General features: G+C 40.8%; 2 protein-coding genes across 3 annotated transcripts in view; one reads left to right on the forward strand and one right to left on the reverse strand.

The window, feature by feature from the left end:
- TPP2 (tripeptidyl peptidase 2) overlaps window positions 1-2,032 on the forward strand; it is a 47,082-nt gene extending 45,050 nt beyond the window's left edge. For both annotated transcript variants that reach the window (XM_082765749.1, XM_082765750.1), the window contains 2 exons: window positions 87-206; window positions 853-2,032. In XM_082765749.1, coding sequence (XP_082621875.1) covers window positions 87-206; window positions 853-942 — 210 coding nt within the window. In that variant the 3' untranslated portion in view covers window positions 943-2,032. The remainder of the gene's footprint in view (window positions 1-86; window positions 207-852) is intronic.
- METTL21C (methyltransferase 21C, AARS1 lysine) lies at window positions 1,738-9,561 on the reverse strand. Its single transcript, XM_082765769.1, has 5 exons — window positions 9,145-9,561; window positions 5,512-5,657; window positions 4,446-4,588; window positions 2,820-2,937; window positions 1,738-2,542 (listed from the first exon to the last, which is right to left on the reverse strand). The coding sequence occupies exons 2-5, from the start codon at window positions 5,645-5,647 to the stop codon at window positions 2,148-2,150; spliced, it is 792 nt and encodes a 263-aa protein (XP_082621895.1). The 5' UTR covers window positions 5,648-5,657; window positions 9,145-9,561; the 3' UTR covers window positions 1,738-2,147.
- Between the last annotated feature and the right edge of the window lie 12,035 nt (window positions 9,562-21,596).

A 21,596-nucleotide genomic window follows, 5' to 3' on the forward strand; every position in this document is an offset into this window, starting at 1 on the left:
CCTGAACAAAATCTGCCATGTTTTGCTAAGCCTATGTAGGATTCAAATATTAAAATATCTAAATTGTGTTTGTTTTCACATTGTAGGTCTTAACTTTTGCCTATAAGCATGCATTGGTAAACAAAATGTATGGCAGAGGTCTCAAGTTTGCAACAAAACTTGCAGAAGAAAAGCCAACGAAAGACAACTTGAAAAACTGCATTCAGGTAAGGTCTATCTAGTAAAATAATGGGCCATCTTAATAATGAGTAAACGTTTAAAAGTAAGAGAGGTATACTCCCTTAATAAGAGAGGTATAATCCCTTTTATCTTTTAAATTATAGAACTCGCCAGACTTTAACACTTTAGCTTCATTCGGGTTTTTGTGGTTTGGCCTTTGTTTTTTCCTTCTAGAATATCTCATTTGTGAGTAATTACCACTTTTAGCAGACTTACTTTCTGGAACTTACTGTAGGACATAAAAAAACAAAACAACAAAAAAAATTGAGATAACAGCAAAAAAGTATGTGTATTTAAATCGTATTACGTTGGTTTTTAACCACTGCTATTGTTAGTAGTATTAATTGCAAATAATGCTAGTAGAATATAGGTGAGGAAGTAATAGGAATTACAATAACTCCTAAAAATTTTGTCCTACAAAATATTTGTGCGTTAAATTGAAAGACTGTAGATCATGTGGAATGGTTTTCCTTTTCCCCCTTCAGCATTAAGTAATTCAAAGATATCCAGGTCTCCAATCTTACCTTTCTGATTGTAGACTTCATAAATAAGATGTTGATGTGAATGAGAGTGTTCGTTGGAAGGGTTTAAATAAATCCATCTCACTTTTTCTTCATGTTTGTTTTTGTTTAGCTAATGAAGTTACTTGGATGGACTCATTGTGCAACTTTCACTGAAAACTGGCTTCCTGTCATGTATCCACCTGATTATTGTGTATTCTAGAAAAGTGACAAATGTAAACCTAAAGCGATTCTATATGGGCAGGATATGAAAAGATAAGTTTGACTTTCTATTGGAACGCATGTTTTCATTGCTGAATGCTGATTATTAAATTGTGTGTATTTATCAGTAAAGGCACCTGGGTACAGCTTAATACCTGTTAACCTAACTCCAGTCATCAGGGAGTTTCCTTTTTGTGCATCCCATTGCTGGCAATGGATGTGCCAGAACTGCCAACACGAAGGATTTGGAATTCGGAATTAGGCTGAAAAAGCTTACTGCATGCACGTTAGGTTCTTAACTGTTAATTTTAACTGCAAACCTGTAAAAGCTCTGTATTTTTTACAGTAAAACGAATTTTAACGTTTGATCTTAATTTCATTTCCAATTGTATGAAGGCCTTAAAGCTACTTCAAGAGTAGCTAAAAACTTATTTATTAGACTAAAGTAATGGGACATCATTACCTGTATTGTTTGCAAGAGTTTACATTTGTGGGTTTTTTGTTTGTTTGTTTTTTAAGAAAAATTCAACCTCTCAAACTGTTACGACATGTAACTAAGAATTGCTGATTCATAGGTGCTCTTGTAAATTTTCATTTTGGAGTGATTTCAGGCAAACTCAAAAATCCACGTGAAGCTGAGTATCAGGACAGGCTGATACATGTATAAAAGTGCCAGACAGTTAAATCTTAATCAGGTATTGTAAAGCTATACATATATGTTTAATAATGTTAAAAGTGTAAGACAACAGAATAAATGTGCAAGACTGAAGATCAAAAAACACCATGTGCACTCTGATACTTTAAAAGATTATTTTATAATTAATAAAAACAAATAATGAAGCTAAACGTTGTATTGGTTTCTCCGATAAATGAAACTTGCTGAAATAGAAATTCACCATACAAACTGCAGAAGTTCAGTGCAGCCGAGAAGATCAATGCTTTCTGCTAATGCCTTTCTACTAACTTACTACTAATAATGCTGTTCTTTCAATGGAGTGAAATTGGTCTGTTTGAACAAAATTGTGTGTGAACCTAAAACAAATGACTGTATCATTCTCTTGGAAGTTTTTTTTGTAACTCATAATGCAAAACTCAGATACAACTAGAGCTTTACAGACATAAATGCACAGAGTACACAATAATTCTGTATCACATTCCAAACTGCAAGGTGCTGACAATAAATCAAAATCAGTAACTGTTTTTTCTTCAATTCTCTCTTACCGTGGCTTTGATCAGCTTGACATTTGATTCTGGAAATTCTGCTAGGATGGTTGTATCAAATATACTGCTAAGTTTTTCCAAAAATTCATAGTCTGTACTGAATCTGAATTTATTTGCCCATAGTAATACTGTCCCTGGCTGACAAAAATACACCATTGTTTCTAGCAGGGGATCCAGAGCTGTATGGTGGTATACAACATCACTTGCCAGTAGGAAATCATAATGGTAAGTTGATGAAGGGAAGTCTTCACTGAGGCTTTCTCCCCATACCAGTTTTCGCACTTCGGGTTTGTGGATATTCATATTTTGTATATTACTTGAAATATTAAATGAGAGATTTTCAAGAACTTCAGGCAAATCAGTTGCTGTGACATAAGCTCCTAAAGAAAATATTAATTTGTTTTAATTCATAGGTATATAGTTGAACATACAGATACATAACTTTATCTGTATTACTTCCCTCAGCATTAACTAGGGTAGTTACTTTATTTACAAAACAGTATTTGACAATAACTTTCATTTGTAAAAAAAAAAAAAAAAAAAAAAAAAAGTGTCAAACAGGCCTAATTTCAAGTGTTGCTTCATTGCTTTAAACCGACAGGAGCAGATCTAGGTTATATTTCATAAGAAATCCAAAGGAAATAGGAATTTACTAACCTAAGATGCAGGCCACAATGGAAACTAAGCCTGTTCCAGCACCAATTTCCAGAACTTGCTTGTCTTTGAGGTTGAATCGTTCTTGATTTGATTCCAGATATTGAGATAAAGCCAGTGCCTAAAATATCAGTATCACATATCAGTTAAGCTGCACAACATTTACTTTGATTTTTTTATGCTGTTTTTTATACAGTGGAAAACACTGAAGGCTGTAACATAAAGATAATATGGAAAGAAGCATTGTGTCCTGTTCTTTTATATCAATCTAATTGAACAGTTCCTTTTTAGTTCCAGGTTTTGTGATTTGCTGCACACATCTATACACTTTGTGATTCTTCTCACAGCTCAAGATAAGTAGAGTTCAGGTGTGAACTGTACACAGAACAGCAAAAGAAGTTTAACAATATGCACAAAGTCATGTTATGGTTTATAATACTCTTACACTTTATTATCATAAAATAGATTTGGGCTTCACCAGAGATTTTTGGAACTTTTTTTGCAAAGGAATTGTTTTTTAAAAAAATTATCCACTCAACACTTGTCTTGATGATACTGTAAATTTCAAAGACAATTTACTGCTGCATAGGGGAACAAAAGTATTGCTGAACAGGTGTCAAAAAAAAAATAAACTGCCAATTTATTTGCTAATCATAAATAATATAAACAGATACGAAAGAAACTAACTTGCCCTTTTGCTTCTCTTCTTTGGAGTGATGTTACTGTTTCAACTACTGTGTTTTTCATAATACAACACTGACTACCTGCTCTGGGAATGCTGACAACTAATGAATCACCAGGCCACTTTGTGCCACTCTTGGTTTTCTTGGAAAGTTTTACCATCTGCATTCTGACACCTGATTAATTTGAGAATTGATGCTCTGACATAACCAAAATAAGCTACTGTTCCACTTAACCATACGCTTCTTTTTTATTTTGAAATTCTCTACCATTTTTTGTGAGCTTTTTCAATAAATGTTGATCTGGAAAATTCTGAAATCCTAATTTTCATGTCTCCATCAGTTGACCCTCTGTTCCAATTAAAGACACATTTCTGAGTCTGCATAAAATTCTGTTTTTCCAAGCAGGGAGAGCAAAGACCGGAGCACACCTCTTTGCAAGTATGGTTTTCTATACTGCAAAGGAGTTATTCCAGGCTGTTCTTTAAAAGAAACATATTAAACTCCTTTATTTAATCTCTCACAATTTTCTTCTTTATTTTCCTTCCAGTAATGATGATTGTTTACATCCCAGCAGTGACTGGAAACATGGAAGAAGCTTGAACGCTTCTATCCATCTCTTTCCAAATATTTTTTTTTAATATCTGCATCCAGTTAACAAATTGATGTGTGTGTGTTGGTGTTTTTTTTTTTTTTTTTTTTCTCCTTTCCACTTAAAGGTGCACATTTTAAACAATTTACCATTTTGTTCATTTATGTGCCACAGTTGTTTTGGTCCAAACTGTATTAAATTAGCCATAATGCAGAGCTTTCTGCTGAAGACACAGCTTGGTTCTGCACAAGGAAGCCTCTGCTGTCATCTAAAGAAACTTCCTTAAGATTTGTATGCCGTTGTCATGACTGACTTTTCTGTCATATCAACCTTCTGGATGCTGTGTCAAATACTTACCCCGGGCCACACCACTGCTCCAAAGTGCTCTATGGATTCCTGGATGACGATCTGGTGGCCTACGTAAGTATAGTGCTCTTTGTCAAAGTAGTGGGAAACTCTAGGAACCCAGTTCTGCAGTATTTTAAGAATTACTGGTGAATCTGTGAGAGAGAGATGAAATTTGTATTTTATATGCATGTGTTTATATGCAGCAAATAAAACACCAAATTTTTGCATCTTTCTGTCTTTTTATACTAATATACTCAGTTAACTAGATAGGCCTGCTATAGGAAGAGGATGACCAAGAGATCTGGGATGCTAAGCTTCTTTTTACAAATAAAACATCTCCAAGTTCGATTTTACACTGTACATTGAAGAAATTGCAGCATTTTTTAGTGGTATCATTTTTTAATCACATGTCCACAAAAGGAGGCTTGTGAGATACACTTTTTAAGTATGTATTGAAATATATGATGCTGTTCAGTAAATGTCACTACTGCAGTTGTGCTAGCGTATCTCATCAGAGCATGGAGGCTTTTAAAATGGATTTTTAGGAGAGCTCAGCTTAACTACTCCACCTACTCCACCTGCTCTCATCAAAAACAAGGACACTCCATTCTCAATGACTGTGCTGCTGTTGGAAGCCTATTAGCAGGATGTGCTTAGATGATACAAGGATGTGTTTAGATGATAACTTCGGCTGCAGAGAAAAAGTTTGGTTTGGTTTGCATGGATTTTAATTAATGGCAGCCTGGTATCCATGGTAGATGTTCAAGCAATTTAGCCAGTGTTGAAATTTTGCAATACCACAGCTTCAATAGTGCCAACCCAATTAATGCACGTTATAATCATCTCTCTGATGTTAATTGAGAAATAATCCTCAGATACCTAAATAAAATCCAGAGACCTTTTAAAATATCTCTCTTAATTATGAGAAAGAGTACTTCTTTCTAGATTTAATGTGATAATGGGGGGAAGTGGAAAAATAGACTTCAAAATGAAAAGTGACGGTAACATTTGCTATTTCAAGACTAAGGAAAATGAAACTGTGAGATGCAGTAGCAGTATTTAAAGTGGATTAAACCTGAGTTGGATTCTGTTGATGATGCACATGTGGAGCTGCAAGTGCAGTTTTCAGAGTCATACTGCTCTTCACAGGCTTCTTCCTCCATTACTCTTTGTATTTTGTTTGGGAACGGTAGCTGCTGCGCAGAGATCATGGCACAAGAGCTGAAATAGAGAGGGGAGGGAAAAGCTTGAGGGCACTCCATATAATATATGAAGGAGAAGAAAGTGAGAAGTTTAGGTGTGGTGGGTTTTTTTTGTTTGTTTGTGGGTTTTTTTGGTTTTTTTGTTTTTTTTGTTTTTTTGTTTTTGTTGTTCTGTTTTGTTTTTATGGCATGATGAGGGGGCAGGAAACCATGATGAGAGGCAGCATCCCCGTTCAGGAGGAGAATGCTGTACACACTTTCTGGTAACGAAGTCAGAGTTTTCATTTTATCATACAAACAACAGCAATTTATCATAATATTGCTAAATTGATACCGCTAATCAGTCTGAATAGTGAGCTCCTTGCACACTGAGCTCCTTGGTGTTCAGACAGGCTGAAGCAACAGCTGGAAAAGGTGAACTGCCTTTCAGTGTCTACGACTTTTTATCAGTGTCATTTCCTATGCCTCAGGACTCGGTATTCCTGTGATAAAACTGGTTAACTGCTGCAGCCAGTGCTCTTGGTTTTGCCTCCTCATTACCTTCGCCTCTGCCTTCTCCTGCAGAACAGCTAATTGAATTGCAGTGAACGGCTAATTGAGATGCAGTGAACTGCAGTCAGGAAATAATTGCAGTGTGAAGATCGGAAGAGTGAGCTGCTTTGGAGAACAGTACGTGTGTCATGTGGCTCTGCATCTCCAGTGCACGTGGGCAGCACCCAGCATCGTTAAGGAGCTGCTTGATACCAGCTAGAGAGTGGGAATGGGGGTGGATCTAAATCTGCCTGGGGAGAAACGAAACTGCCAAAAAAATTTTTGCTTAATGTGAGTTTTAATCAGTGGTATACACACGCATACATAAATGAAACTGGATCTTGATTTCCTATGGCCAGAAGTTGTACAAATTCACCCTTCCCATGTATTGTGATGGTTGGAGCGTGCTCAGTTCTTATCCATGACTGGCCTCTGCCCATTCTCGAGAAGGCATGCTTGCATGATTTCTCCACCACATGTCCTGCAGACAGGGTTGTGTAATTTGGGTTGCATCACATCGCAGGAGGCTTCTCTGGATATCTTGTCCAGAAGGGGGAGAGGTTTGGCAAGGTCTCGGAGGCTCAGCAGTGCCTGCAGGTAGTTTTTTAAGGGGCAGAGTGACTGCTGACTTGTGTGGGTGCTTTATTTGCACACATGATACTGACACCATTGCAGTTTTTCTGTTACCTGATATATTCCTTATTGCTACTCTGTTTATTCACAAGGACAGGATTTATGTTCTGAGTCCTGTAGCAATGCATTTGCTCAAAAGTCGTGGCAGTGAATCTGTACTGTTTAAAAAACAGAATGCTTCAAAGCAATTTGACTTCTACAGATATGTTTTTTGGTGTGTTTATTGTTTTTTCTCCCCTCAGAGGGCTTCTATCTAGCTAGCAACAAGTTCTGGCTGCACATCTTTTTTTATATAATTCAAGATATGTTGGAGATAGGCAGATAGGAGACTGAAGATAATGCTGCAGCTACAGCATTCCCTGGCATTTGAGTGCATGCATCAATGTGTTTGGTTTTTTTCCTCTCACTTTTGATAACATGTCTCCTTAGAAAACAGCAGTGGTTTCTATGCAGCCTTACTTTTCAAAAGTATACTGCCTGTTCTCAGTAATGCCTTTTCATATATATATATATGGAGCTAGAATAAAATCTGATCATGTTATTAATGTTATAGGAAATTTATGGGAAAATATATTAATGCTTATGTAATTGGCAAAGTATGAAATGAAAATAGAAGGATCTGTAGTAACTGGTGACTGCCGTGGCCGGGAGAAAAACTAGCTTGAAGACAGTCTTCTGAACATTTCACGCTAACACTGTGGTGAGCCTGGAATGGTCCTTAAGTCCATAAGGAGCCTGAGTTCCTAGAGAACAATTCTGGAGGAAAAGGATTATTCACTCTGCATTTATATATCACTTATCACAATGGGCTTTGGTTTTTGGCTGAACTTCTAGATGTTACAGCATTTACATCTTTTCATAGGTGTAGCTTTTGCAAATAGAAAGTTATTCTATTATACAGCTCGCTGACATAACTATTAGTGATGCATTTCATGAACTGAAGGAAAAATTTGTTGTTTTCTTTTTAGTTACAAACTATGTGTAGTCTGGACTCAAGTATATTAGTGTCTTGGGCTTAGTGATGAACAGCTTTGTGTTATTATTTTAAATGACAAACTACCTGAAGACAAAGTCAGTGTTGAGTAAGCTCATTGCACGTAGGTGATGTCTGCATTATTACATGCCCTTTGCGTAAGATGGTCAAGTTGCTGCTGTGTGACTAGAACTGACATTTCTTACTATTCTGATCCATATTTCATTGAAAATGATGCATCTTACAAAAAAAAAAAATAATAATAATATGCCAAGCAAAATCTATTCCCTTAGAAACTGTTGGCGCTCTCTGTTCACAGCTAATTTCTTTGTAAAGTGATTCTGAAGGGAGATCATCTAAGCTTTGTAGTTTCCAAAGTATTTAAACTAGTATTGACTTCATTAATGGACTTTGTCATGAACAAAATGGCTTACAAAATCACATTTGGTTTCTTCAGAACGTGAGGAAGAGAACAATTGAAAAAATTATGTCTATTTATCAATGTTACATGAAATTAACAAGGTAATAAAATAATTAAGGGTGAATTGAACAATGAATATAAACCTTACAGTTATAGTTTACCCTCTATAAGCACAAACTTTCTGCCTCTTAACCTTCATTGCTTGGAAAGAGTTTTAAATCTGACTACATGGAGGAAAAAAAAGGGAAGAAAAGATAGGTTACTGAGTAATACTGTGTCACTTCAGCTGTGAACACCGCTTTGCTGAAACATTTATTTCTTTCACAAAGTTATACAGCGTTGTCCATTTTAATCTGAATTATTTGGCAAAAGCCACTTCCATCTGCTCAAATGGGAAATGCAGTTGCACTGCGTTCTCTGTGAGTTAGGGCTTAGCATGCCATGCACAAACATCAGTGTTTCTTTGGATTTCCTTCATGCAATATCCTCATATTCTCGTGCACTGAATAATATATATGTCTATATACACACATATAGCATATATAGATATAGTGCCACACACATATATATAACATATGTATATGGTGTCTCACACACATACATGTATATGTAACATATATAGTGTGTGTATATATATATGTTTGTATATATATATAAAAATGCTATGTATGTGTGTATATATATATATATAAATGCTAGGAAATAAATATCAGCGCTATAAACCTGTACCATACGTGAGCCCGCAAGGCAAATGCAAAATACTGAAAAGCAGCACTGAGTATCCATCTTGCTGAAATTGCAGGAGCGGGGTGTGCCCAAGCGCGTTGGCTGGCCCGGCTCTCTGCAGTCGAGGAATACGGTGAGCCCTGTTCCCCATGTTAGTCAGCAGAAAAAAAAAAAAAAAAAAACATGCTGCAGACAGGGTTAGTGGGCCAGTGGCATGGTTACCTGCTACGATGGAGAGCGACGAAGTTTCCTGTGGGAGGATGCCCGCTCCAGAGGTTTTTATAGGGGCACGCACCTGGAAGGGATTGCCCTGTGCAGGCGGGGGGAGATGGTGGGCTATTTACAGCAACATTACCAGACACCTACTGCCTCACGCTAAACTCTTTTCCAGTTGCAGCATGAAATGTGAATGCTCCTGGACTTTGCTCTCTGAAGCTTTCCAGCCTCAGGAACGAAACCTCAGCCTGCTGCTCTTGTTGGTGTTACGATCTGCAGTCCTGACCCAAGTGAGCTGCTGAACGTGGGCAAAGTAGCGCAGCAGTAGCAGTGGCTGCTTGGCAGTAGCCCAAGCGCGGAGAAAAGTTCACGGGGCCATAAGGCTGCTCCTGCCAAGGGCTCTGTGTTCCCGTGTGGTCTGCGTAAGCCAAATGTGTATTCCTTTATATGCTTCAAGAATGGGAGGGTTATGTGCATTTACCACTCCGCTGCACTTCTGCCCTCCCCTCTTCTTGGAATAGATTTATTAGGAAGAAATGGAATTGGAGTAAAAAAGTTTGAGAGGAGCTGTGGAACTCGCAAGGCTGGAAGACAGCCCCTGGATGAACGACTGAGGGTGGGCAGCAGGAATAAGAGAGGTGGGTGGCAAAGCAAATTGAGCTCAGTATGCAAGGATTTGCATCTTCGTGTGAACAGCTGGTAAATTTGGGTAAAGTTCTCCTCGGGAATGACCCAGAATGAGCCTTTCCCTCCATGGGGCTGTGCGTTTCCCACCTCAGCCACTGGATGTCTCCAGCAGTCACACCAAGTGTGTGAAACACTTCGATGCTCACTCCAATGCTCTCTGGTTCTTTTTCTCTGAAATCTAATATTTGAAACATTTTTGTTTTGATCCCTAAGACTGAGCATTAACTGTATTAGACTGTAACTCTGTAAGGTATTGAGTCTATCTAACTGCTGTGTCTGTTCATCGAGCATCTCATGCAGTCCCCTGACTTGACAAGCCGTGGAAACAAGTAGTCCTGAGCTAGGAACTGGAAGGAAAAACACAGGTACATCGCTGTCCGAGTGACCAATACACCTTCTGTGGTGCTACAAGTACAACATAATGCATAGGGACAGGCTCAAACTTGGTGTCACTGAGAAAAGAGATCTTAGTGTCACTGGAGACTGCTATATAAAAATACCCTTCCAAAGTATATCAGTAATCAAAAAGGTAAAGGGACTGCTGGAATTTTATAAGGATGGAAAAAAAAAAAATATATATATATATATATATATTTATGCCCCTGTAGGAATTCAGGGTCTCCCTCACTTTGAGGATTTGCTGGAGGGCCTTGGAGGCCACCTGAATGACTGAAGAACAAAGGGCCCCCAGCTCTAGGGCAGATTCTCCTCACCTTTGTTGCTGTAGGCATCTGCTGAGCTTTTCTGGATGTGGATGGCATGTTTGCATTCTCCAAATGGCAGGGGCTTCTTAGCTGCTGTCAGCAGCTAGCTAACTGTCTGCGGCGTGGTGCTGACAGGGCCGGTGCTGTTTGCTGAAGGGCAGCCGTCTGGAAGGTGGTGTTGGTTCCAGGTTAGCATCTCTGGTGGGCTGCTGCTCCCACTCCTGAAGCCGAGGGACAAAGCCCCAGCCCGAAGTCACCAGCACCCAGAGGTAGCAGTGGCCTTCCCGACCCACAGCAGCCAGCAGAGCAGAGCAGTGCAGGAAGGGGTCCTCAAACCAAATGCAGCCTTTCCTTTATTTTTAAAGGAAAGACATCTTCTAAGCTTGGCACAGGCTGCCTTTTACTCACCTATCTGAGGTGGATGGCTTCCTCCATGGAGAGAGGTGGATGTGGGGTCTCCAGAGGCTCTCCATGTTTTGATTCTTGAGCACAGCAGAGGTCTGAAGAGTGTGATCTCAGATGTTTGCCTGAATGCTTCACCTGGGTATAAACTGTTACAAACCCTGCCACCTTTTGCCTCACATGATGTGCTGTATATCTAAATAAAGCACTCAAGAATAAACTGCTTTGGGAACTTGCTCCTCTGTGGTTCGGCTAGTTTTTCCCATGGTAGTGGTCATAAATGATCATACGGTCTACATACTGCATAATAAAAGTGCTGATTTTATTGGGAGGGCAGAACTGGTCGCAGATGTAAAGCAGGATACACAGGGGGGGAAAAAAAATGTTTGTATATGAGGTGTATTTGTGGTTTGTTTGTTTGCTTCATAGGATGACCAAACACAGGCTGATGGATCTATGATCCAGAGAAAATACCTGCTCATATTTATAGTTTTAAAAATCCCTCCTATTGTCTGTGTGGATATAAAATATGGAATGCTGTCCAAAACAACAGGACAGGAAGTTGTTGTCTTTTCTTCTTCTGTATCTGATTTAATGCTGCACACTAATTTCATCAGGGTTAATCTTATTTCCACATAAAATATAACGAGAGGCTTCAAGCAGCAAGCTAGGCCAAGCCTTGCCAGACAATTACTTAAAATTGCGCTCCCACTCAGGGGATCATTGTGCTGTGGTACCAGAAGTACCAAAGTTTGATTTTCCTCTAATTTCCTCATCCTGGAGGTTTTCATCCAGCTTCTGTAAGTCTCTCCTGTTGTGGCATAGGCCCATTAAGTGAGCTGCTACAGGTCATGCAGGTACAGTGCAGTTGCGCTCGGGGGTTGGTTAGTGAGGTTTGGTGTAAAATCAGCCACTTGTTTCTGCTCCTCTCAGCAGAGTCACTTTTCAGCTTTTCAAAACCCAGAGCTGTTTGCCTGCAGGTGATCATTTCAATTTGCTTCTCCTTGTTGATCTCAGTCCCTCAGTGTCTGGCTGCTCTGCTCTCAGCACAGGTCTGCCATGGTGCCCCTCTTCCTCGTTGCTTGTTGGCCCCACCTGTTTGAAGATCCCCACTCCCTGGGGATGGAGTTGTTGAAGCTGAACTGTCAGTTCAGGTCTGAACTCCCTCAAAGCTTGGGAAGAATTTTAACCCTTCACCAAGGAGCTCTTAGCACTGCTGTGGGGTTTTCTCTTACCTCCCCAGCCCCCTCTGCTATTTCTCAGCTGGTTGCTCAGAAGAGGATTCGGTACCATCTGCTATTTTTTTCCCTATGGCAAGGAAAGAGATCCTGAACTAATTCCATGGAGCTTTTTATAGAGCAAGGATTGTGATGGTCTTAATTTACCGAATGGGAAGTTTTACAGCAGGGCTGCCTTTATGCGATCTTTTTGGGGCTGGTTACTATATACGCAGAGGAGGAACTGACTTAATGTTGTAACATTAAAATTAAATTAATTGGGGGTTAAATTTGGCAAGTCCTTGTTCTTCATGTAAAGCTGCTGAAGTCAGGGAGAGTTTAGTTGTGGTAAAAGATGATTGAACGGCTGAGTAACAGGACCCAGCTGAAGAGTCTCCTTGCTTCCCTTCCACTTGTGAAAAGTGTGGTGCTTCCTTAGAAGAAAGACAAAAATGGATTTAAAGTAGTTTCAGGAAAACAACTAATGAGTAGCTCAAGCAAAATTGCGATTAAGCAATTAGTTTTGCAGCAGGAGTTAAGTACTTAGAAATTACGCTTTCCGCAGACCATTAGCGGGAGTAACTTGACCTTATTAAAAAGAATCAGAAGAGTCCCTGTTGACTTGGCAGCCACCTGAATGCAATGTTTTTTAATAAACCTAGCTACGATGAGCTCAACTGTACAGATTTAAAGGTCAATAGAAAGTCTGATTCACTAACTATTGTGCATGCAAATCAAAAATCAAATGCAAGTCAAAGCAGGGCTATACCCTAGTTAGTCCTCCAACCTGGTGATGATACTGAAACTGAAGTGAAAACGTCAGAATGTGACCATAAGGTAAATTTCTGTCATTGAAGTCAGTGGGATTTTTGCCTTGAACCATGACAAATTAGAAGACTTCATTTCCTTGGGCATAGCTGTAAGACGTTTTTTGTGTATTTGGTATGATGTTTTGTGGTTTGTTTGTTTGTTTTTTCCATTTATATAATGAATTTTGGTAAAAAAAAAAAAAAAAAGAGGTAGCTTGAAGCCTTCAGCTTCACTTGGACTTGATAGACATCTGTGCACTGCAGTATGCAATATGTTTTAAAGCTCAGCAGCCTTGTCCAAGAACTGCAGGATGTAATCCTGAGTGACTGTTAATATTTATTTTTTTCAAACCCATTAAGCTCCCACGTCTGTCATTGCATCTTTGTAATCACTGTCCATAGATGTAAATGGGCTCTGCATTCAGTGCTGGCTGGCCTACTACGTGCACCTGCTTCATGGGAAAACCCATGCTGATTGTCTCCTAAGGAGAAATAAGGTGTTGACTTTGCACTATAAAAGTCTAAAAGGATGAAAACGTGGATATTTAGCCATCAGCTTTCTTCCTAAAACAATCAGAATTCAAAGCTAAGCCCTTCCTACCTCGCTAAAGGGGGAGCTCCTGGCACCAGGGCTCTTGTGATTTCTTCAGGACTTCCAAAACAGTCTTCAGAAAATAGGTGTCATTCTACAGGAGCACAATGTGGGCTTTGTTGCCTTTTGTGGACATAAAGCAAAGTCTGGCTGTTTGAAGGGAAGGGAGAGTTTGGGCATGGTTTTTTGTGTTGATTTTTTTTTTTTTTTAATCAGAGGGACCCTTGAATCTGGACACATTTCCTCAGCTTGTCCCATCACATTGGTGTGTGCAGAGGAGGTGCGAGGCGAGACGTCCCAGCAGCACAGCTTTGGGGCTTGGCAAACCTTTTGTTGTCTGCTGCTCCTGCAGTAATGCTGCATGTGCATAACGTGATAGGAATGGCCTGGAGAAAGCCAAATTACGTTATCTGGAAAGTACCAGTAATACTTAAAGCTATGAAATATTTGCCTGGCAGCTTCTGCAAGGTTATTCAGAAAAGATATTTTGGGATGACTATTGCTGCAAGTCTAAAACTGCTCCTCACCAGCAGCGCCAAAAAGAGCCTTCTAGCCCAAACCACTCCATGACTCTATTTCACTTAAAACCAAAATAGATCAGGATCTCTTAGTATTTGAGCCTACCTGGGGGGAAAACAGACATTTTTAAAAGCTGTTTGTGGAGCATGATGGCAGTGTTTCAGTGCAGAGGCCTGAGGAGGGATGGTCATGTTGTGTAAGGAGCTGCCAGGTGCCACACACGTTGTTAGCAGCTGTTACCTGGCTACAGCATTGCTCAAAATCTGTGCAGAGGAAAAGGATCCAGGGGTGTTGGTCGATGCTCGCCTGAACATGAGCTGGCAGTGTGCCCAGGTGGCCAAGGAGGCCAGCAGCATCCTGGCTTGTATCAGGAATAGCATAGCCAGCAGGGCCAGTGAGGTGATCGTCCCCCTGTACTCAGCTTTGGTGAGACCGCACCTCAAGTACTGTGTTCAGTTTAGGGCCTCTCACTACAAGAAGGACATCAAGAGGTGTCCAGAGAAGAGCTACAAAGCTGGCGAAGGGCCTGGAGCACAAGTCCTGTGAGGAGCGGCTGAGGGAGCTGGGGGTGTTTGGTCCAGAGAAGAGGAGGCTCAGGGGAGACCTTACTGCTCTCCGTAGGTACCTGAAAGGAAGGTGTGGGGAGCTGGGGGCCGGCCTCTCCTCACAGATAATAGGACTCAAGGGAATGGCCTCAAGTTGTGTTGGGGAGGTTTAGGTTAGAAATTAGAAGAAACTCCTTCTCAGAAAGAGCAGTCAGGCATTGAAACGTGTTGCCCAGGGAGGTGGTGGAGTCACCATCCCTGGGGGTGTTCAAGGAAAGGTTGGACGTGGTGTTTAGGGACATAGTTTAGTGGGTGACATTGGTGGTAGGGGGGTGGTTGGACCAGATGGTCTTGGAGGTCTTTTCCAACCTTAATGATTCTATGAATAGAGCATGGGCTTATCCAGGGCTACAGCAACAGCGATGAGAGGAGGTGCCACCCAGTGCTGCAAACCAACGTGCTCCTATGTCCCATCCTCACACTGCCCCTGCCCCAGAGCTTGCCCCTGCATGTGAGCTGCCTGCCTTTGTGCCCTGGCACAGCCAAAAAGTTCCCCTGCAGTAATCCACACACAAGTTATGAAGTTTGATTGGAAGACTGATAGTTTTGTGTCGGTTTTAATTGCCGCCTATTCTGTAGTTAATCTCTTCTGAAGACTGAGTAGCAGTTGCACCATCTCAGCTGAGTTTTTCCCTGCAACAATTGCCAACTACAAGGACTTTGAAAGCAGACAAATGAACTGAGCTTTGTGTTGCTGGACTTGTCTATAATGATGTGTCTCCTTCAACCCACGCCCAGGATCGAACATTTCAGCCACTCCAGGCAGTTGTCGCCCTTCAGCAGCTCTACCTTCAGCAAAGCCTGGCCAAAACATGATGTTGCCCACATGGAAAAAAAAGGAGCAGCAACAATGAATAAGCAGCTTTTTTTCTGAGTAAAGGAAGTGCTCACAGCAGTAATTAATATGGCCCAGCTTTGGGAAGCACTCCCACCCTAGGCGAGCCATGTGTAAACCCTTCAGTCTTCTTTCTATGACTTGAAGGGGGAGGGATCCTTTAAAAAAATCCCACTATAGCTGCAAAAAATTTCTGAGACACCCAATTAAGGAATTTTTGTCTAAAGGAGTTGCTACTTGTTCATTCCCTGTGGCAGTGATAACTTGTGGTTTGGTTTAACTGAACCAAGTACAAGGGAAAAACAACCTGCTGTAAACAGAAACCATATATATGTGCAGGGTGGTTTTGTGGTTGTAGCCTCCTGGTTTGCACTAAAACTGCTTTTTTTTTTTTTTTTTTCTTTTTTTTTTTAATGATGCTTCTGAATTTTGATGTCACAGAGCCCCTTGCTTAAATATGGTGTGTTGCGATTGAAAGGTGGTGGAATTTATTCCTTTAACTTAAATTATTATTTTTCATGATACAAAAGCTAGGTTCACTTTTATCTGCAAGCAGGAAAATACTTGTCGTGTCTGCTGCCTGTCACGGTGTGAACTGTTAATTGAAAGCTTCCATTTTTGAAACAGCTGGGATGGGGCTCAGGGGTCTCAAATAACAGGTTTGCCCAAACCAGTCTGACTTTAGTTGTTGTCTTTACAACCCTGTATTGCTCACATGGTTGTGCTTGGAACTGACAACGGAAAGTTTTCATCATCTCAGCACTGAGATCAGCTTTTATCCCCTCTACTCCTTGCCTGACATGAAATGGCAGCGCGGCATTAAGGGGTTGCTGGAAGTGAGTTTGTCATCCTCACACCTGCTCGGTGAGACAAAATAAGAGATCAGAGCTATGTGAGTTAGTCTCTCACAATGGAAAGACAAACTCACAAGCAAGAGTATATGAGAGCACTTGCATGCAAAGATAACTGTGTATTTGCCAAGTAAATCTCATCATTAAGTTGGCTAAGATGCCATAAGGAGAAATTACCTATGGCAAGACATTCATGCTCTCCCCCCTCTCCTAGGGGGATCTTCATTATGTTGGTTAGTATCACCCCAGTACAGGGCAGGATCCTTCTCATTGCCTGCTCTCCCTGCCCTGTTACTGCTGTGCACAGGAGCCAAAGTTTGCTCTCACACAAAAAGCCCAACAGAAAGAGACGAGTTCTTGAATGACAAATTGTATTGGAGTTACTCAGTTATCGGGGCATGTGGTGCTGCTCTGTAAAGTCTATGCTGGTATCAAAACAGAATCTCAAAACACTGAATATATCACAAAGTAAAAGACACAAATCTCTCCTGTTTGACCTGTTTGACTGAAAAGGAGACCTGAGATATCTCTCTCCAGCTAAATATGAATGTTAAATCCTGGGTTCCTGTTGTTGCAGTTGATAACACTACCTTATCAGGATTACTAGGACAAGGAACCGTACCATGGAAAATGGAAATTTCAGCATCAATATGCTTTTTAAGGCAGAAAGTGGTATTTACAGCACAAAATCATCATGGAGAGACAGGTGTCACAAAATACTTCTGCACAAAATCAGTACTTCAGTACAGGACAAGAGTCCCTCTTCCTATCCCAGAGACATTTGGGCTGCCCTGACACAAAGTGTGCTGACCCACAGCCTCCTGCAGCAGTGGCTGGCACCCAGGTGGGGCACCCAGCAGCCTTACACCAGGTACCATATTTAGGCCACTCAGTTCTTCCAGGGACAAGATTCAATTTCAGCTGAGAACACTTAAGTCTGGAGGGGTTTAGCTTCGCTCTAGTCTTCATGGACTCATGAAGATACATTCTGCATAACCAATTCAGCTAGGAACCATTCCTAAAACCATGATTCAGTTGCCTAAAAGCAGATGTCTGATGCTATTTTTAGGTGTCGTGGAGTTACCCTGGTTGGCATCCTGTTGCTGCACCAAACAGAACATGGGCTTCCTTGCCCTTGCATCATATCTGCCACCCAGTGCAGATGTCTCATCAGCCCTGGAGTATCAAATAGCACCAAGGAGCCAATGTTAGGAGAACTGACGACCATCCGCGCTGGTAGGGCATCTGAGTCATCCTCCAGGCTCCCTTGACTGTGTCAACCAATGTCCACTAATCATAAAAACAGCTATGATTTAAGAGAGATTTAAGGTAATTTTTAGGGAAGGTAGCCTAACCACCTGCAGTAGACGTCACAGACAAGATCATGAGAGCTGTGGCACTGAAAATTCCTTTTTACCCACAGCTAGAAGATTTATGGGTGCAGCTGCCTCTGTACCATCTTTCCGTATCTCCCAAAAGAGTGGTCCAGCTTTCATGTTGATTATTTTTATTTTTCATGTTGGTTATTTTTAAGTCAGCTTTTCACACTCTGTCCTGTAGTAACTGAACCCCCTTGGTATGAAGAGGCTTGAGCATCCCCTGTGAGCTGCCTTCAACCAGGCGGCAGCAGCAATGACATGAAGAGGGTTAGATTTAAACTTAGGTCTTCGAGCATGAAATAGAAAAGAAAAAAAAAATAAAGCATTTTTTTTAGGAAAACCGCTGGGCCATGTTTTTGGACAGAAGCATTTGTATTTGATTAATTGTAACTATGGGCAGCAACTGATGAGACAGAGACATGTTTACACATGGAAAGTGAGTTACAGGGTAGATTTTGCAGGAGTCAAGTGGTGGTTTGAAGTACAATTTACAGGTTGTATGGTTTGGATTTAGCTGCCCAAGTGGGACTTAAATGGCTACTTGTGATTTAGACATTTCTTCTGTCTCCCTTGGGGGAAATAACAGGTAAAATTGGGTGGAAAGCATGTTCTCTCAATCATTAAGTTAAAAAGGATTTTCTTTCTAGCATGAAAGCATGCTCTTGCCTCCAGTGTTCTCTTTGTGAAGATACCTGGGTAAACTTTGGAAGAGCTACAGAAAAAGCTGCATAATAAGTGTCATTGTTTTTAATTATGACTACTAGCTAGTAGCTGTATTTATCATTCATGTAACAGTCTAACCATTACATGGCAAAATTTCCTAGAAGCCACAGAAAATTGGGCTGCAACTGCCTGTAGAAGGACACTCTTCCAGCCCAAGGCAGAAGCAACCATACCTAAACCATTCCTGGCAGAGGTTTGTCTAACCTGCCCTTCAGGACCACCAATGGGATTCATTCCTCATTTTACTGGGGTCCACAATAAAAAGTGGATTACAGGTGTAGGACCTGGGTCCAAGGGTCAGATCAGATTTGCAAGGTGTCATACACCCTCTGGATGAAGCTCTACATCAGAAGATCACTCAAGTGTAGCACCATAATTAAGGGTATTCCAAATCTCATTAAATGCAATAGGATTAAATTGGAAAATATATGCAAACACCCTGCTGAATGACAGCAACTGCAGATGTGTTTGATCACGAGCTGGGATAACTCACCACCTTACCACATCACTGGGTGCCTTGCCGGACCCAAACTTACAGGGCAAGTCATTCCAACACTTTATAAGCCAACAAATTTCACAGTGGACAGTAAGTGTTGAGTGTCCTCTGCACTAAACTGTGCTTCTTAGCAATATTACATGTAAAATGTTCATTTAAATGGGACAAATAATATTGGTAAACAGATATGCTACTCTTGTTTCATCTCCCTCTGTGTTTCAAAACTGTAACCTATTTCTAAACTAAGAAGTGTTTATGTCACCCACTGTTGCAGACATTCATGCTGACCAAGGACAACATGGAGGGAAACTTTGCTTTGGCATGTAGTGTTTTTTTCCAAACTGCAGCACTCTGAAGACCGGAAAAGAATGTGCTCACTCCTCAACTTGGAATGAGCCCCTGCAAACAGTACTATATCCAGAAAAGTTTTATAGACTCAGAATTATCTCCAGCATCTGTGCAGGGAACATGAGAAAGGACATTCTCCGTGGTTTAAGAAGTTAGTTAGGTTATAGAAGTTAATAAGGGTTAGGTTGCCTCTACTCCCTCTCATCAATTCCCCTAGGCACATTCAAGTTATTCCATCATTTCAAGCCCTCCCCTTCAACGCCAAACTGCAAAGTGCCCTTTTCTAAAGGCTACCATGTAACAGGTTGGATCTGTTGTAGTACACTTGTAAAAGAAAAAAATGGCTCCTCTAAGAGCATTCTCTGGCCACTGAGACCCCTTCTCCATATCTCTGGTTTATGTCATCTGCCCAGAAAAATGTTTCCCTGCTGCTCTACTGACAGGAGAATTTGGGACCAGATAGTCACTGCCTTAGTTCTTGGTGATAAAATGCAATGAAAAGCAATGCTGGCACAACTGTTTTGAGCATTGTAGCACAGCTCTCTTCAGCCATCTGCTACCTGCAACCAGGATGGCAATCAGTAAGGCTACCAGAGTCAACTGGAAGTAGCAAAAGCAGCACAAAGCCCTTTTCGAAATACACCACTTTCAATTTTTTCTTTAATGATTGATGAAATAAAAATAAAAATAAAACTGACCCCTCTGTTGAAGGGGTCAGTTTCTGCAAACATACTTCTTAAGTCACAGAGTTTTAAAGGTTTACTTCCGCACTTCTAATTTAACATCTGCCTGTACTGCTCTGAATAGAGAAAATTTGCTTCAATGCTCAGAAACCTCCTTGAACCAGGTTCTTTGATTTGTTGGTCTTAAATTACAGCTAACAGAACATTAAAATTCTCATTTGCTATGAAGCAATAGTTAATAAACAGCAGAGGAAAAACATGCATACAGCTAAGTTGGTAGCTTGTAATATCTTTTTATTTAAAATTACCAGTAGTGACATATTACTTAGGAGGATGCCTTGCCAGTGTTTCCTAATCACTCTTCCTAACAGTAACAGATATCCTGGATGGCCCAACAAATTGTAAGTCAATCTTCAAGTTCAGTGCAAGGCAATATCCTGAAAGAAAAATGACTTGGGCACTTTGTGATCAGCAACTTGAATTACAGCCTTAATACTCTGAGCATCACACTGTTTCATTTAAGAAGCATGACCACATGTTTGTGAAGTGAGGACTGGTTTTTGATTTCATTTGCAGAAGCCAAGTTAGAAATCGTAAAGATAGCATGAGAGCAACAGTCTGCCTCAGCCAGAAGGGGAAAAATCAGAAACTACCTGATAAATATAAGAGGGAAATAACAATATTTTTATCATAAAACATAATAGTGATATATAATACTTATTTATATGATATATTGTTATATATATTATGAGGTATTTTATGCTATCTGTAATGCTGATTATAACATTTGGCCGATGGGCCATTTAAGAAGAAAGTTTCTGTGCTTGTTCCATTTCTCCAGTCTCTGAATACCAATGCAGTATTCAATTTTTTCATTACGAGTACCAATTATTACCAATTTATTGGAAGCATTTAAATGTCTGGTGTCACCTGTCTCCAGAAAGGTCACTTCATTGCAACTTGGGCTCAGCAGAACTGATCAAAGGCAGCACAGAAGTGGGCCGGGAACTGCCCAGGTTTATGTGCCCACTAGTGACAGAAGGGATGACATGAGGACCCTCGCGTGCCCCAGCCTTGCTTCCAGAGCTGAACTTGGCTTATCACATGGGGTTAAACCAAAGGGTGCCCAGCATGTGCCAGGAGAACCTGCTCTGGTTATTACCCTGAAAAAACAGTGACAGGAGTCCAGGCCTTTCGGCAAAGCAAAAATCCTTTCTCTGACATCCCTCCGCAGACAAGTTGGGGTCGGACAGGGAGATACCTGGGTGGGTTTTGAGTAGCCTAGCACAAATTTAGCAGCCATTGAGCAGCTGCCAAAGCACAGAAGCAGGATAAGCAAGTTTTCCTGACCCTGGTCTCAGAGCCCATCACCCAAGCCAGACAAGATCTTTCTGGCCTGCAGTTTTCAAGGCCTAATTAGCTCAGGCCTAGTCCTAACTGAACCCTGAGACCCTCCCATGTCCAACAGTGCAGCTTCAACCACATCTCCCCTACCATTTCCCACAACCATTTACCGCCCTGTGCCAGCACGCAGGCTCCAGCCCTGCCAAGAGTCCTGCAGCTGACTCATTTAAATCAAATCAGTGGGATATTCGTGCACTGGGAATG

The sequence above is a fragment of the Aythya marila genome (assembly GCF_965140915.1).
Source record: "Aythya marila genome assembly, chromosome: 1".
NCBI classification, from domain to species: domain Eukaryota; kingdom Metazoa; phylum Chordata; class Aves; order Anseriformes; family Anatidae; genus Aythya; species Aythya marila.